The 16,552-nt window shown below is 43.6% G+C and overlaps 2 protein-coding genes across 3 annotated transcripts in view; one reads left to right on the top strand and one right to left on the bottom strand.

Annotated features, from left to right (window-relative positions):
* Nucleotides 1-9,603, top strand: part of UTP20 (UTP20 small subunit processome component) — a 64,834-nt gene extending 55,231 nt beyond the window's left edge. Inside the window, exons 53-62 of the mRNA XM_071551990.1 lie at nt 245-314; nt 1,343-1,525; nt 2,181-2,312; nt 3,477-3,609; nt 4,628-4,827; nt 5,177-5,248; nt 5,966-6,229; nt 6,926-7,052; nt 8,703-8,848; nt 9,197-9,603. Of these exons, the coding sequence (XP_071408091.1) occupies nt 245-314; nt 1,343-1,525; nt 2,181-2,312; nt 3,477-3,609; nt 4,628-4,827; nt 5,177-5,248; nt 5,966-6,229; nt 6,926-7,052; nt 8,703-8,848; nt 9,197-9,352 (1,483 nt within the window). The 3' untranslated portion in view covers nt 9,353-9,603. The remainder of the gene's footprint in view (nt 1-244; nt 315-1,342; nt 1,526-2,180; nt 2,313-3,476; nt 3,610-4,627; nt 4,828-5,176; nt 5,249-5,965; nt 6,230-6,925; nt 7,053-8,702; nt 8,849-9,196) is intronic.
* A 464-nt stretch (nt 9,604-10,067) lies between these two features.
* On the bottom strand, nt 10,068-16,068 carry ARL1 (ARF like GTPase 1). 2 transcript variants are annotated; one of them, XM_071551992.1, is made up of 6 exons: nt 15,969-16,068; nt 14,015-14,152; nt 12,596-12,677; nt 11,511-11,622; nt 10,643-10,821; nt 10,068-10,447 (listed from the first exon to the last, which is right to left on the bottom strand). In XM_071551992.1, the coding sequence occupies exons 1-6, from the start codon at nt 15,970-15,972 to the stop codon at nt 10,417-10,419; spliced, it is 546 nt and encodes a 181-aa protein (XP_071408093.1). In that variant the 5' UTR covers nt 15,973-16,068; the 3' UTR covers nt 10,068-10,416. The 2 variants fall into 2 exon arrangements, with proteins under 2 accessions (XP_071408093.1, XP_071408092.1); XM_071551991.1 differs by lacking the exon at nt 15,969-16,068 and adding an exon at nt 15,216-15,285.
* Between the last annotated feature and the right edge of the window lie 484 nt (nt 16,069-16,552).

Raw genomic sequence — 16,552 nt, 5'->3', positions numbered from 1 at the left:
CAATTTGGCTGGAACCCTCTATGGCCTCTTTGAGTCCCTGGGCCCATTCACTGAGAGTTGGAGCTGATGGGCTTGCTGCTTCGCTTCTTCTAAGGATCAGGCCACGTCTTGTAGCTCCACGTCTTGTAGCTGTTGTAGAAAGATCCCTATCAGCGTGTGTTTCTGGAATTTGCTGTTCTTGTAAATTCTTAGCAACTTTCTAGGAGGATTAACTCAGCCCTAACCGTTAATCGTTTCTTCACAGGTATGAGTATGAAACTGGGAGAGAATCTGCCCTGGAGATGATTGCGTACCTCCTGGACATGTTCCCACAGGTAACAAACATGCCTTGGTGTTCAAGCATCAAGCAGTTACTGTGGTTTGCAGTAACAGCATTTTCAGAGGAGTTTATTTTGGAAGCACTTGCTAGTTCCTATTATTTCTTATCATGAGCAGAACATTCACTTATCTCAAAGAACCTGGCTTTGCTTCAAAAGAGAAATGACATGCTGGAAAGTCTGTGGTACTTCTTTGTCCCATGTGCTCAGTTTGGAAGCAAAATAATGCTGTGTCAGCTGGAGTTTGGATAAACCCAGTAGTGATTTATGCCAGGAAGAAACCAACCAGTTTAGGAAATGGGGTATGAATAGGAAATAAAGATGGGAGTTTTCTCATTGTAAGGGTTTTTTAACATTGGTGAGAGAGATTGTTGACTGAACTGGTGTGTGATGTACCATACCTGTTTTGTTGGCCTGACTGAAGGGGGAGGGCTTCTCAATGGGATGGGATCAAAATGAAAGTTAAAAAATAACCATGCATCTATACAGGATCACATATGCAAAATTCTAAGCTGCCTTGAAGCCCTGCAGCTGGAGCTTAGCTAAGCATTCAGGAGAGTGGGAGCAGTGCAATCAAGCAAGAATTTGGAGGAAGGAAAAAATTCTGCACAGTAAGCTGTGCTTCAGCACCACCTGATGATTTAGTGTTTCAGATGAGTTCCTAGGAACTCTGTAAAGTAGCAAAGAGCTGCAGTCTCTGGGAGACGGACCTTGTTTGGGCTGATTGCTGCAAAAGCTAAGGGACTTAAGTCTGTTTCAGTGAGAACTGTGCGGGAAAATGCCCTGTAAGATTGGATAGTCATGTTGCTGTCCCAGAGACATGGTAGCAAGTCACAGTCAGAGCAGGGCTGGGGCTGCTGTACATTCCCTGTGTGCTGCAATAGGGTCATCCTGTCTTAGCAGTTCACCTGCCTTGACATGGAGCCCACTCAGGGCTAATGAACACAATGCAACAAATACTCCTCTTTTTAAATTCCAAAACCTACTTGGGGATCTGTGGTTGACTAATGGTTGTTTCTTTCTAGGATCTCCTCCACAAATACTGTGGGCTGTTTTTTCTCTCTCTCTGTATGATGATGATAAATGATGATTCTGCTAAATGCAAAAAGATGGCGGCTTTGACGTGTAAATCTCTTCTCAGTAAGATCAACAATGAAAAACAAGATCTGATGTTTTCACTGGTCACAGAGTGGTTTCACAGCAAAAAGGTATTCTTTGGTCTTTTCACTGGCCATGTCTGAACTCTGTTTTGGGGGCTGAGTCATGATTAAGGCAAGTACTGGATGTGGTGGGTTGGTGGATTCAGTTGTATCTGAGAGCAAGAAATGGTATAGCTTCATAAAGCTGCACAAATGTAAGGACCTGCTGATGCTGTTGGTCAGCCTGCAGACTTCCCAGCTGCATTTTGCTGCCGTTTTGATCTGGGTGCCAGGTGATTAGTTACCCTCTAACTGAACCCAGGTTCTGTCCCTCTACATTAGTGGAGTTGGTGTGTTCTTCAACACTTCATCGTTTTCATATTAACATGTTCAGTTTTGGTTCATACCTGTGAGCCACCTGATGGATCATAATGAATCAAGGTGTGCCAAGTAGTTCCCAGGCCTTTGCAGCTGGGAACTGGGCTGGAAAAGGTCTTTTGGCATTCAGTTTTAGAATGCATTTCCAGGGGTAACTTGTGCTGCCAGGTGCTTTTGTACCTAAGCTGGCTACGTCTCCTTTTTCAATAGTACTCTGAAAACCTGCTTCTCTTAAGGTACTATTGCTACAGGCAGAAAGTAGGGGTTGCTACCAGCTCCTGGCTGTGGGAGCTGCAGGAGTTGACTATCAAGAAGTAACAAGGGGCATTATTTTTTGTGTTGTCAGAGCTCACACAGGAGGTTGGCAGCCCAGGCATGTGGTTTGTTTGTTGAAGTGGATGGAGTAATGTTTGAACGGCGGTTTGAAGCAGTTCTCCCTTTGATTGAAAAAGGAATCAACCCAAGTAAATTTGAAAATGTAAGTTATTTTTCCCCATGTGTGAAGCTTGGAGAAAGAGAATTAAGAAAATGGAAAAAGGGAAGAAGTGTAGAAGAGATTTAACAGTTTGACTTACTGTTTGGGACCGAGGAAGGCCACAGAACATACGCATTTGTTCTAAAGGAGACCTCACTGACCTAGAATCATATTTTTTTGCCTGTAAGACCAAATTTGGCATCACATGTTGCAGCACAAGAGGAAAAGGAACTTTGCAAAGCCACCTGGCCTGAGCCTGCAGCTGTACAGTGTAACCAGCAGACACATTGCTCCTTGCAATGTTGGAAATGCGTCTGCTAGCTGCAGAGATTTGTGTAAGCATTGCAGGTCAGGAGTGCATGGCTTGTGGCTGTCTGCTTTGTCCAGTGTTACCTACAGTTTTAACTTTCAAAATGGTTCCTTCCTGTACTTCAGACCATGGTTTTGTTGTATGGAAGTCTTTTTACTGCGCATGATTAGCTCAGAATCAAGGCTGCCTCAGATTCTGCTTGGCATGTGATAATCCCAAAGTGATCCCAGACACTGTGCCTGAGGAGTGGCCACATATGTTACTAATGCTCAGCTGCTGCCCTTGCACAAGAGAGAAAAAAAACTCAGGATCTGTAAATTGGCAACAGATGAAAATAAAATACCTGCAGTGAGGAGAAATTTGGTGTAATCACACCCTGTGCTACAACATGTAGGTGAAGTACTGACTAGTTGTATCAAGCCAGCTGGTGATTGCAGGAAGGGCGAGGACCACAGGCAGCACACATGATGTTGTCATAACAACTTGGGGCTTCCCAGGTGATACAGCAAATCTGTGCTCAGCCTGGCTCCAAAGCTGAGAATCAAATCCACACAAATATGTGCATAGGCATAAATGATACACAATGTGTGTAATTGCTTGTATTTAGAAACCCAGCAGTTAGTTACACTAATGTCTGCATGAAAAACAAGAATTATTCTAGTAACAGTCTCCTGCAGAGATTGTCTCAAGAGGAAATGCTTCAGCAAAGCTGTTTCTGTTCTGTTTGTTTTGGGAATTGGATGCAAATCAGTCTTCTGCTTTTTCAGAGGGTTGATCTGAAACTTATCTAGCAAAGATTAATAAGCACTGTCTTCAGGTTCTGATAAGGATCTTTCTTGGCTTGCTGATTTTATTAGATTACTGAAGAGGAGGAGGAGAAGGCTGCAGATAGACTGCTATTCAGCTTTCTTGTACTGGTTAAAAAGCTAATCACAGAGTGCAACTTGATTCAGTTAACCAAGAACAGTGATGTTGTGAGCAATATCTGGGGTAAGTATCAGGCATTATTACAGCTGTGTTACAAAGAATATTCTTTGTGTGCCATGTGGTTTTTTACACCCTAATATAAATATATACAAGGTTTTCATTCTACAAAATGCTAATGCACAGCAGTTACTGGCAGTGAAAGAGAAGTTCCAAATGGAAAAGCTTACATGGTTGACGAAAACAAGACACCCTCTGTTTCACTTGCTAGGAAGTATTTTCTATTACCCAAGAGGAAATAGTTGCAAACTATTGCATGTTTGACCATAATTACATCCTCTTGGATGAAAACATTGAGTTCTCCTGGGAAGCTGAGATTTTCTTGATGAAATCATACATACCAGCCAGCCAGCAAGTGATGATGCATGGAAATAGTGCTGTCAATACTGTGTGTCTGCCAGGCTATTAGATTCAAGCAATTTCCTTATGTGTGGGATTATAGAATACCAGGCTGGTTTATTGGCATTTTGTTGGTTTGTTTTTGAATGCTTAATTTGCTGCAATCAGAAGACCTAGATCTGGCTGGTTACGGTCTTTGAAGAGTGCAGCCTGCCAGATGCCTTTAGTGAGATAGCTGATAATCCTTGTTATCCTGGATTGCTTGGTGATGGGCAGCTTGGACAGAGGTGATTCAGGAGAACAGATCCATTTCTTCTTTAAAGCATCCTCAGCCTCTAACCAGGGGTTCAATTTGACCATCAGTAGCAGGGCCAGCTGACATAAGTCACAGCAGCCAGTCCCCACCCAGGCATCATGGGCAGATGAGCTGTGGCACTGAGTCCTTGAGGGGTCCACAGTTGCTGCAGAAACATGACGTGCTAATCAGGATTTTGCTTTTTGCTGCTCTCTGCTTTGGTTGCATCGAGTTGCTGGAAAGTCTTTTATTGTGTTCTGAGCAGATGAACACAATTCATTTCCTTTACTTTTTATTGTAGCATATGCTGGTAATTCTTGGAGTGACCTAGTTTTGTTTTTGCTCTCAGTGGACCAGCTTCTGTGCTGAAAGAGATTTTCTTTCCCCCAGGTCATGTCCAGTCTCACCTGTGGTATCCTCATAGCTGGGTCTGGCTGACAGCCACTGAGATCTTTGGCTTGTTTTTTGCATCTTACAAGCCTGAAGATCTTGTCAACAAGTGGAAGGAAAGAAAGTCAGGGAAGAGGAAAAAGACACCAGCAGAACTGTCTGCAGCCACAGTCTTCCTAACTGGTGAACTGGACAAGAAGGTAATGCTATATGTACTTCTTCACTCTCCTCATGCCCATTCCCTGACTGGGACATAAAAATAGTTTGTAGTTTGGCATGCACATTCTCTTCTAGTTGCTTATCTGCTGCCTAATCCTGATCACTTAATTTGAGGAGATGTCTCTTCTGCTGGGAAAGGGGTTCTTTGCACTCTTATTCTCAGCAGCACAGATTCCCCTCTAGGTTGTAAGATACAGGCAGAAGTTGTGTTGAGCTGATCCTTTGGCCTCCCCTCAGAATCTCCTTTGGTGACTGCAAAATAATGCTTTGAGTTTCTGCTATCAGCTCCCTTTAATGGAGACATGTCTCTCTCCTTTTTCTTTCCCTCAGATGAAAGAACTTGTGTTTGCATTCTGTCATCAGCTGCAGTCCAAGTTCCTGGACACGTCTCTGGGTGAGCAGGTAAGAGCAGGAACAGATCTGGAGCTGCAGGAGGGTACAGAGCAGGCCCTGGTGCCTGAGGGGGTTATGCCCTAGTCAGGACAGCAGTACTGCAGTCAGTTGGTGGTGACTCGAGGCACATACATATTTTGGGGCCATTGGCTTTGTGCTGAGAACATCTGAGGAGCTGTGAGCCTCACAGGGGCCCAGAGAAGTCCCCACTGTGGTGTCAGCCTACTGAGGGGTGGCAGGGACAGAAAGGGGAGGTGCCATGCAGGAAAGGGACTGGAGTCCCTTTGAGGAAAAAGTCTGGGAAAGTCTGGCTCTGCAGCCTAGACTGGAGAAGGTTGGGCCAACACATCCTGGAGCAGGGATACAGATCTCTGGTGATGGGTCCCTGCAGTTGCACTGGAGCCTTGGCTGTTTGCTGTTGAATGTTTAGTCCAGCTTCATGCTGTTGCTTGGAAGTCTGACTCTACTGCAAACATGGTTGGAGATCTTGTGGAGAGCCAGAGGGTGCTAGAGTACCTCACAGGAGAAGACTCTCCCATACTGCAGGAGGATATTGAGGTGGGCCTTCCTGATAGGACTAAAGTGCTCTGTCACATGGTTTACCTTGCAGTGGATTAAGCCATTACAGCCTCCTGGGTTGGAAGCTTCCTCTTTCAGATCAAGCATGCCCTGCTTTTGAGAATGAGGGAACCTACAATAACTGACTCCTCTGTTTTCAAACTTCAGGTTATAAAGAATTTACTTTTTGTGGCCAAAGTTGTTTACTTGCTAGCCCCTACCTCAGAAGAAGATAAAGAGGCAGAAGAATTCAGCTGTGAAGTGGAAGAGCAGGAGGCCTCAGAGGATGAGAAGGGTATTTCTGGTCAAGGAGACGAAGAAAAAGAGGAGACACAAGAGAAAGGCCAGCCAGCCACACTGCTGTGGTTAATGGAGAAGCTCTCTGTCATGGCCAAGCGAGAAGCAGCATACTCCCCTAAGGTCCCTTTGAAGGTAAGGAACAGGGTTAGACCTACTGCTTTTGAGAGGTAGGCACTTCTACCAGAGAGTGTTGCTCTGGCTCTGCTTTGAGGGGACCAGCTGCAGAGGGCGCTGTGAGCTGGCACTGAAGCGGCGACTAGTAGGTGCCAGAGAAACAGGCATTTCAGTTTGGGATTTTCAGGAAAGGCTTGTGCCAGTCTGCTTCTTGCTGATGCTTCTAGCCTTCTCGTGGGGTGGTGGAAGAATGGTAAACCCCAAGGCACCAAGCTGAAGGGTCCAGGACTGCCTTTGAAACCCTAGACTGCTAGGTTTATGCAGGCAGGGTAATGGCAGTGTGGAGTAACTTGCTAGGAGAAGGGGAGGATGTCTATGGGGAGAGCATCAGGAAAATCCCTGTGGTTCCCTGTGGTGCAGAATTAGGTTGAGCTTTTTGTGTCTGCAGCTGCCTCAATTCAGGACAGTGAGAACAAGCCTGTTGTTCAGTGTTAAAAGCTGCCAACCCAGTCACAGCTTACACAACACAGGTCGGGTCTCATCCAAAGGCTGTACTTGGATGTAGTAAGACCTTGAGACAGCAGTGAGTTTCTGACTTTGGTGTCTAAAACAATGCCTTGTATGTTGGACAGTGATGCTCTGCACTCTTCTAGCAGTTGTTAGGAAGTTTCCTTCCAGTCCTCCTTACTTCATGTCCCACGCACTTACTTTCAGAGGAGCTGCATCTTCAAGTTCCTGGGAGCAATCTCAGTGGATCTGGGGAAAGACAGGATCAAGCCCTATCTTCCAACAATTCTCACGCCTCTGTACAGGGAGCTGAACAGCAACTATGCAGAGCAAGGTAAGTGATGTCCCTCACAAAGACTAGTGAAGAGGAAAGTGCATCAGAGCTGTGCATCAGTACACTGGTCATTACTTCTGTCTGTTGAGGCATTGATACTGTTATCAGTGCATTTCACCTACTTGCTGTCTAACCAAAACACCAGGAAAGGAGGAGAGAGTGTATGTCAGCTGAAACAAAAATCTGCATATTCAAATACTGGAATGAGGTTAGGCAGGCTCCTGTGTGCAAGTGGGAACAGCCTGAGCATGTGGAGTGGTGGAAAAAGTAGAGTACTCAAGGGTGGACTCATAATGGCAAGACTTCAGGAGTCTTTGCTGAGGAGAGAAACAGAGCATGGGTCTTAAGGAAGCCAGAACAAAGCTGTTGCTGCCCCTTTTGGAATAGAGAAGATGACCTGTAGCATGTGGCACATGCACTATGACAGAAATAAGTAACCTTGGCAGGTAAGGGAAGGGAGCTGTTTGAAGAGGAATAGAGCACATCAGGTATGCAGGCAGGTGCAGAGCTATGGAACTGGTCATCGAACTTTCTCCTGAATGAGTCCAGGTCACTCTGTCCTGCTAAATAGTACCTGAACACCACCACTTGTTTCTCCCTGGAGATCCACGTTTATTTGAAAGATATTAAGTCATGTCCAGTGGGTGAAAGACAAACCAACTTCCCTCTGAGCCCAAGAGATGCTTTGTTCAAGAGCAAGACATTGCCATTTAGATAGCTCATGAAAATGTGTTAGGTCAAGCAAAATCCAATGTCAGGAAAAGAACAGATAACAAAGCAAAAATGTTTATTTAATTCTGTGGTTTGTATATGCCATGAAAATTCAGTGTGTAGCACTGGGTGCCCACATCTCAGACAGAATACAAAAAGGATAGTAATGGCATCCTAGGTATGGAACAGCTCCCTTGGCTACCTTTGTTTTTTTAGCTAGGCAAGTGAGGCTTCGAAAAAAACATGGTAGAGACTGACAGTCTTTTGAGTGGATAAAGATCAACTTTTTGTTTTCTCTGCCCACACAAGAATCAAGGACCTCCAAATGATTTTTCAGAACACATACAGAGATGTTTTTCACGTGTTGTGAGGCAAACAGCTTACACAAGCTTCTCTGGAGGGTGTACAAGCACTTACAGAGACTGTTTGAAAGACTGAAGGAAGCGTTTGCCCTGCTCTCAGTTTTCACTTAGCATCTCTTAGTAGCCTTTTTTCCACCAGTATCTTTTTTTCCCCAGTGATTGTAGTTAATATATTGCCAGTAACTAGTGATTCTAACAGTTAAGCTAGCCCTTATGCTTACCAGAGATACTGGCTAACAAAGCTGGAATCATCTTCATTTCCAACAAAGCTTATTCCAATAGAACCCTGGTGGCTATGTACAGGAAGCCACATGTAATTGTAACCTTTGGCATGCATTATCCTGCTGAAAAACTTTTGCTTCTCAGAAGCATTATTTTTTGGTTTGCTGATGTGAAGAGCCACTTGCAGCTTTGTGAAAGCTGTTGAAGAACCAGTGGATTTCACAGTCATTGGTCTCTACTGTATATTGGGCAAGGCAAATCAGAGCAGTCCTTTATTAAAGAGCAATCCATGCTGCACTCTTGGCTTTCATTCCATATAATCAAAATATTAAGGAAGTTAGTTTTGTTTTAATAGATCCAACACTGAAGAACCTTTCCCAAGAAATCATAGATCTTCTCAAGAAGTTAGTGGGCCTGGAGGTTTTCTCGCTTGCCTTTTCTTCTGTGCAGAAACAGGCCAACCAGAAAAGAGCAATGAGGAAAAAGCAAAGGGCTTTGCAGGTAAGATTCCTCTTTCTCTTCTGAGAAAAAGAAATAGGGGCCTCTCTGAAGGCTTGTGAACTGCCCAGGAAGGGGAGTCTCAGGAGCTTCATCCTGAATTAGGGTAGTTTCATCATTTCATTTCTGAAACTTCACAAGGAACTGTTTAAGATCAGCCTCGGGCAGGCTGTGGCTGACAGTGATGCTCTCCCACTTACCTGAAGGGTAGAGCAGCCTGGATACCCTCGGTTTTGAGGAACCTAAGAACACCTGTGTGTTGTCTTGGCAGCCACCTATTTCTTAGGAAGTACCTGATGTTTATTGGGACTGTTGTTAGCTCTAACTGAACAATGTACTGGTTTTCCCTAGACTGTAGCAAATCCTGATACTGCTGCCAGGAGGAAGCTGAAAAGACATAAGAATAAAGCAGAAACGAGGAAGAGAAAACTCGAATCCCTGCGCCCTATGCTCAAGGCCAAGAGACGTCGAAGTCATGCACTGAAAGATTTAGCAATGGTGGAATAAAAAGGCTTTTCCTTCCTGGAGGATTAATTTATGAAAAGTAATATTGAGGTTAAAGAACTAATTACTGTTTAAAAAAAAAAGGTATTTACATATTTTAAATGTATTTATTAGTATTTTTTCATGTCCTTTTTTTCCTCTAGGATCTTAAATAAAAGCTTTTCAATTTTTACCAAACCTGTTTATTTACCACAGCATGTACAGTTGAAAGGGAAGCAACTGTGGTATTTTGTATTAAATTTTACTTCATTTGTAAGAAACGGGTTCTGTGATGATTGCATTCATGCCTATGAACACCCTGGTCCTAGAGAGAGAACAGTCTGCCACCTGACTTTGATCTGGCCTTCAGTTTCTGCAGCTGTACTGAGGTACTTACCTGTCACTTCTGCCTAAGCTGAGAGCACAGAAGTAACAGCTTAAAGGGAAGTTAAATTCAAATTACAGCCCTGGCACATCAGGGCAGTAGGTGTCTACTGAAGACATTTATTTTCCTTTCAGAAACACAATGCTGTGTTAGCAGCCAGAGGTACACTGCCTCTACTCTGTTGCTGTACTCCATTGTAACACCATGTCTACACTGAAGGATTATGAAGTATAACAACATCAGCTTAAGGAAACCTCTTTAGGTGTTCAGCTGCTTGGCTGTGGGAACTGGCAGCAGTGGGACTTGTTTCTGTAAGCAAGCAAGCAGTCTCTAGCAAGCAACACATCTCTTGAGTACAGCTGACAGTTCCAGATTTTATTAGTGTTCCAACTACACCAATATGCTGGCCACTCCAAGTCGCCAAAGGAGGAGGGGGATGACAAAAAAACAACTTTCCCAGCCAGTAGGACTTTCATACAAATTAACATACGTACATTCTTTAAACAGAAAGAAAGAAATGGAGTATTATAATGTACACAGACATCCACTTAGTTCAGTTTTACAATTCAAGAGAGGCATCCACATTACAGGAGTCAAACTCAAATTTGTCCTATTTACAAGTATTTGTGGCCTGAAAATACTTAACTACAGAATGTGAGATGCTGGATATAGCTGAAACTTCCTTGCACTGGTCAGTTTTGTATCACTGCCTGCTCTTCAAGGCTTCCACCAACCTAGGAAAAATAAAAAGGTTACATCAGTTTTCTGAAGTAATTTCAATTCTGCTGAAATACTTTCAGAAGAAAACCATTTATTCTTTAACACAGATTCCTGTCCTTATGTCAGACTTTCCACAGAGCCAGTCTTAAAAACAAAACCCCAAATCTGTAAAATTCAGCCTATGAATGAAACATTAGATTGTAACTCACCACTCCATTGCTTCATCAAGGCCTGTGCCTTTAGTTGCAGAGGTTTTGAATATCTGCCATTTTCGGTCCTTCAAAGCTGGTAAGCCAAGGGCATTTGCCATTTCTGTGGGAGTCATGGCCTGTTCCATGTCCTGTTTATTTGCAAACACCACCAAAATGGCCTTCTTCAGCTCTTCCTCCTACAAAAAGGGGAATCATGGAAGTTGTAGCAGAGACTTATACTGAATTTATTTAAGCAGCGAAAACCCATATAATGAAAACAAACTCAGTGATTTTGTTAGCCGATTTTTGTTCTCTAGAAAATTCTTCAGTGAAAGTATGGTATTTATTTTCCATTCCAGCATGATACATAGGAGTCATTTCAAAATGTGGCCAGTCCAAATCACGACAAGCTGGTAGCTGGATTTACAGGGCACATTCAGAGAGCTTGCAGGAATCTGGGCCAGAAGGGAAGCAGGGGTTATGAAGTGTTGCTCAACTTCTTACTTATACGACCCTGTTCTACGTGTATTTTTCAGCTTCAATGGTAGCAGAATACTAACTACTGTTAATCCTCAGGGGCCTGATTCTGCCACCACTACAGTACTGAGCAGCTGTCCTTGCAGGCAGGTAAATTTTGATATGACCACAATATGTAAGTAACAGCCCAGACAGTGCTGCACAAATCCATTAAATATTTGCAGCCTATTTAATGCTTTCTTCAGTCAGAAGTGTTGAATGGGCTACACCAACACTTGAAGTTTCACAAGTGAAGTTTAGCTTCACTTAATTCACTGAAATCAAATTTCATGTTCCCTCAAAAAAAAAAACAGTTTTTATTTCTCAATTTCTGTTCTTCTGATAAAGACTGTCATCCTTGTTTTCTTACCTCTAACATAGCAACAAGCTCTGATTTTGAAGTGCCAATTCTGTCTCGATCACAGCTGTCCACTACATAAATGACAGCATCTGTGTTTGAATAGTAACACCGCCAATATGGCCTGCAGAAGAAAGAGAAGTTCCAGTCATACAACCTGCATGTTTAGCACTTCTTTTTAGCGAGATAATTAAAAACAGATTCCCAGAGGACGCAAAATCTGTCTCTGGGGTGCTGGGCCCCTAAGGCAAGTAGAAGATATGTTGAAGATGCTACAAAAAGGAACAGACAGCACAAATACTTGCCAAGGCAGAGGAAAAGAAACAAAAACACCAAAACACAAAACAAAAAAGCAGTTTGCAAACAGAGAAAGGACAGAAGTGCTGACGACAGATTTATTTGAGAATCGGCTTGCAGGGCATCAGGTCCATAACCAAGGGGCAGCGAAGCAAAGGAAGTTTAAACACAGAAGCTTCTTCATTACAGTCACCAAAAGAGAAACAGGGAAATCTTAAATAACTAGTTCATCCAGACAAGTCACTAACATGGATCAAAATAAACCACCTTTATCAGAATTACTGTACCAAAACTAAAAACAGAAGGAACCTACACTTCACTAATTGCACCTTACCAGCTAACTGCGTTGCATCTTTTACTACTGAGCGTTGAAAACAGGAATCACACAAGGATCATAGAGGGGTACTGATAATACATCATTACAAAACTTGTGAAGCTTGCTAAAAAAATTAGTCTACACCTATTAGTCAGACTTTCTAGTTTTGCATTCTTAAGAGTATTTCAGTATCCTTTTGGGTTTCTATCACCCACTCCTCTCAAATGCTATTCAATTGCCTACTACACTAATAAACTTGTTTTTCAGCACAAAACTGTATAAAAACATTTGCTTGTTTCTTTCCAATCTGTAGCACATCACACGTTTTACAAATTGAATTCCATCAGACGAAAGTGCTCTCCTGCCTGTTTTTAAAACTTTAAAACTGAAGCGTTTTTCAGAAGTGCCTGGGCTGAGAACTGCAAGAACTTGGTAGTTTTTAGAGAAATTTCATTATGTCTTTTGATTTTAAGAGATCTATTACCTTATGCTTGTCTGTCCTCCCAAGTCCCAGACTTGAAATTTCAGGTTCTTGTATGTCACTGTCTCAACATTGAAGCCAATGGCTGAAACAAAGTTACACAATTTTACTGTTGGTGATTTTTGTTTTTCTGAAGAACATTACAGCACTTTAAGATTTTCAGGACTGAAAATTCTCGGTAGCTGCATAATAAAGTTCACGCCCTTTGTGAAGTTACTCAACAAACATGGTTCAAAATAAGATAGCAATTTTTTTTCTGTGAACAATAAAACTTTGTAAATATACTGTAGAGATCTATAACAAATGCTAAGGTTGTTAAAAATCAACAGAAGTGTCCCTGAAATCACCAAAAGAAACAGAGCAAGGGTCAAAGAATTGACCTGCTTTGAGTACACAACTGAGAGCAACAGAACACTAAGGAATGTGTTCTTCATGTCCATTCAAGGTTTGCACTGTTTTAAGAACCACAGCAGACCCAAAGCAGAACCAGCTTCTCAGCACAGGACTTGACACTGTGATGTCTGGAGGATGGCAACAAGGCTGCAGTATGTCATTCCTCATGCCTATGTCCTTCCTTTTCCTGCCAGCCCAGAGAAACACAGCACAGGGAGGAGAATGGTGGGCACAGGCTGCTGAAAATTTATGGAGGCTGAAATAAGCAACATCCTCAGGCAAAAATCTTACCATGGCAAAGTCAGATTCAACAGGAACACATGAGACACGACAGGGACTCACAGGTCAAGCATCCCTTGTCCTTTATGTTACACAGTGCGATCCCAGCCAGGCCACTTCAGCACACACATTATGTTGCACTAGGCTGGTGTGGCTGTGCGGATGCCAAGACCATTGGTGAAATCAGTTACATTTTTTAAAATAAGTACCATCTCCTTCCATGAGACGTCACATTGAGTTTTGTTACATTTTCTACAGAACATGAAGTTAAATTGTCTGATTTCTTCTCAGTGTTAAACAAAAGTTTTTATTTAACAAACTTAAGACCCTTGTAAAAAAAATATCATTAAGTAGGTAGAATTTGCTGACACCATCCTATGTACAGTAACAGTGGCCTCTGGAATTCACATAATAACTGTATTTGGAAACAACTAAATAGTCCACAGTTACCACCTACTGAACACTGCCCTATCACAAAAAGCCTGCCAAACCATGCTAACCACCTTAAGGTCAAATGCCTTTTGCATTTTGCAGGACAGCATAATATTCTTCCGTAAGACTTTTATGCAAGAAAGTTCTTAAACAGAACAGTGCAAGGCTCCTACAATGTAAGGTACTTTTGTTTATTAAGGAAACACATACTAAATTCAGCTGACAAAGTTTATGTGTTAAAGCTACAAGCAAATGACAGCATTTCACAGAACCACCACAGGCTACAGGCAAATACTCTCCCTACTTGACTCGACTTACTTGGAATGGTGGTAACAACTTCTCCAACTTGTAACCTGTAGAGAATGGTTGTTTTTCCTGCTCCATCCAGCCCCAGGATGAGAATCCTCATCTCTCGAGTTCCAAACAAACTGGAAAAGATGGTGGAGAAAAAGCCCCCTGCAAAACACAGAAGAGAAAGATGTTTCAAAGTCAGCTAGCAATATGGAAAATATAGCAAGGCAGACAGACCAACCTCATTTTTTACTGGGCTGTTTTTACAGGATGTTTCTTTTCTCCAGTGAAAATAAATGAGCTCAGGTTGCTGCCCAGATAGCTGTGTGCTGAACCACATTATGACTTCCTGGTTTATGCTGCTATTTTATGACTTTTATGGTAGCTCAATCCAGGAAAACACACTGCAGCAGCGTCGAGCTTTCTCACTGTGGTTACAATTTTATTTTTTCCTTTTGTCTCATTTGCCCAAATCTGAGCCATCTTCTTTTTTGTTTGTATCAAACTCTATCTTTTCAATGCCAGAGACATTATATATACAAGCACATGCTGAAGGCTGAAAGGATTTGGCATCAGAAGATGGTTATGGTCTTCCACAGGCCCATCCACTTTTCTTCTTAAAATGAACTATAAATGAGTGGGTACATGTTAAATCAGTTTGTTACAAACTGTGAAGTTGCACTAAATCAAATACATTAACAGAGAAGTCTAGCAGCTGATTTTAAATGCCCTTTTATTTCTTTTTTTCAAAACTGTCTTGCCCCAACATCTCATTTATTCTCTTGTGGCCAGACTAACATCTGATTTATGCTTACTAGATGTTTAATCATAGAAAAGAATACTAATGTTCTAAGCCAGTAATAATTATATTTTTTCCAATTATTTTTATAACAACTATATCTAATGTTAAGTAATATTTTTGTAAATACATTTAAAGCCTGTAAAAAGTAATTAAAAACTGAACAAGCAACAATCACTGATGACACTGTTAAATATACCAGAGACAAATTAAAGAAGATTTGCCACCAGAATCTTACTGAAAAGTGTTTTGATAAAAATTATTTCCTGTGTTTGCTTGTCTAGGCATCTGTGATGACTTCCAGGGAAAGGAAGGATCAATCAGCTTATAGGAGGGTGCATGCTTATACTTAAGGAATTCATACTGATAAACAGGCTGCTTTATTTCTTCTAAGCCCAGCCCATCACAGAAGCCACGCACACTACAAACCTGGAATACAAGGAGAAGGCACAGGGGCCATCACTGTCTATTGTGAGACAAGCAAATAACCTTAAAAAAACTGAAATGGAAAAAGACATTTCAATAAAAACATTACAAGCAGAAGGTTACTATTGGATCCACAGAGGTCTAAGATTTGAAAACTCTTTCCTCTAAGTCAGTAACTTGCTTACTGCCAGACCCCTCTCACTCACTCTTTTTATTCGCTAACATGTACGCCCTTCCTACATGTACTACTTCCTACAACACTACTCAACTACGATCTGTAATAGGACAGGTTCATGTCAATCAGTCATCCCTGAGATTCAGGGCCTCTCTTACCACTCTCTCTGCTTTATGTACTATTCTGCCAAACTGCTTCTCATAATTGCTTCTTTATACGCAGCCCATTACAGACCTGAACCAGTTTCATTTTGCCCGGTCTCAGGAGTACAAAACCATGAGCATATAACCGAACCATGAGGATATAACCGAACCCGCCTCCTGCCGCGCTGCTCGGACGGCCCCGGCCCTGGCCTGCGGCGCCTCAGCGGCAACGACCGTAAAGACCCACGGCCCGCGGGCAGGGCCCGGCCCGGCCCGCCCGCGCTGGGGCCCAGGGCAGTGTCACACCCGCGCCCAGCCGTGCTGGCCGTCGGGAGCCCGTTCCCTCCCCACGGGAGGGCTCAGCACCGGCCCGGCGTGACGGACGGGCCCCTCAAGCCGCCACCGCCCCCCGCCCCGCGCCCCGCGCCCGCCGCTCACCCATGTCGAGCCGCTCCGCCGGCGCCCGCCGCGCTCCGCCCCGCCGGCCGCGCTTGCCCCGCCACCCCCGCCCAGGTCCACGTCAGCGCCGCGCCGAGTAAACAAAGCGCCGCGGCCCCGCCCGCCGCCGTTTCCACACGCGGGGCCGTCTCGGCAGGGCCGGAGCGGTCCGAGCACGGGGCTGTGCCCGCGCCTCCCTGTGCCCACACGCCCGGGCGGGAAGGAGCGCGGAGGAAAAGGCTCAGAGAATAAAAGCCGCGGCCCCGGGGCCGGCGCGTGTCGAATCTGCGGGGTAGGAGCGGCAGGGACAGCGCGGGCGGGCCCGACACAGGCTCTGCCCAAACGCCGCACAGCGGCCATGGGTACCGCCGAGTGCTTTCCAAAATGTAGCGGATTCCTCTGAGCCAGCACAATGCCAACGTTACATTCTCGTATTTAATGGGAAAATCTCTATGTTAGTTCTTGGTGTTCACCGAGAGTAGTGAACAAACAAGAAAGAACCGTGGCGAGAGTCAATAGACAAAGTCCGACTGTGTACAAACTCTGCTGTTACGGAATAGCTAATAACTCTTACCTGATAGCAG

The sequence above is a fragment of the Pithys albifrons genome, chromosome 3, assembly GCF_047495875.1.
Source record: "Pithys albifrons albifrons isolate INPA30051 chromosome 3, PitAlb_v1, whole genome shotgun sequence".
In the NCBI taxonomy this organism is placed as follows: Eukaryota; Metazoa; Chordata; class Aves; order Passeriformes; family Thamnophilidae; genus Pithys; species Pithys albifrons.
Note: the sequence above shows the minus strand (reverse complement) of the source record. Positions and strands in the feature narration are given on the sequence as shown.

What these genes read in the sequence shown, in the direction of transcription:
- ARL1 (XM_071551991.1), bottom strand. Translation starts at nt 15,246, where the DNA reads ATGGCCCCTGTGCCTTCTCCTTGTATTCCAG. An exon ending in GCCTTCTCCTTGTATTCCAG is followed by an intron (nt 14,153 to 15,215) that starts GTTTGTAGTGTG and finishes TGTGTTTTGCAG; the next exon opens with GGGGCTTTTTCTCCACCATC. An exon ending in AGCTTGTTGCTATGTTAGAG is followed by an intron (nt 10,822 to 11,510) that starts GTAAGAAAACAA and finishes CCCTTTTTGTAG; the next exon opens with GAGGAAGAGCTGAAGAAGGC.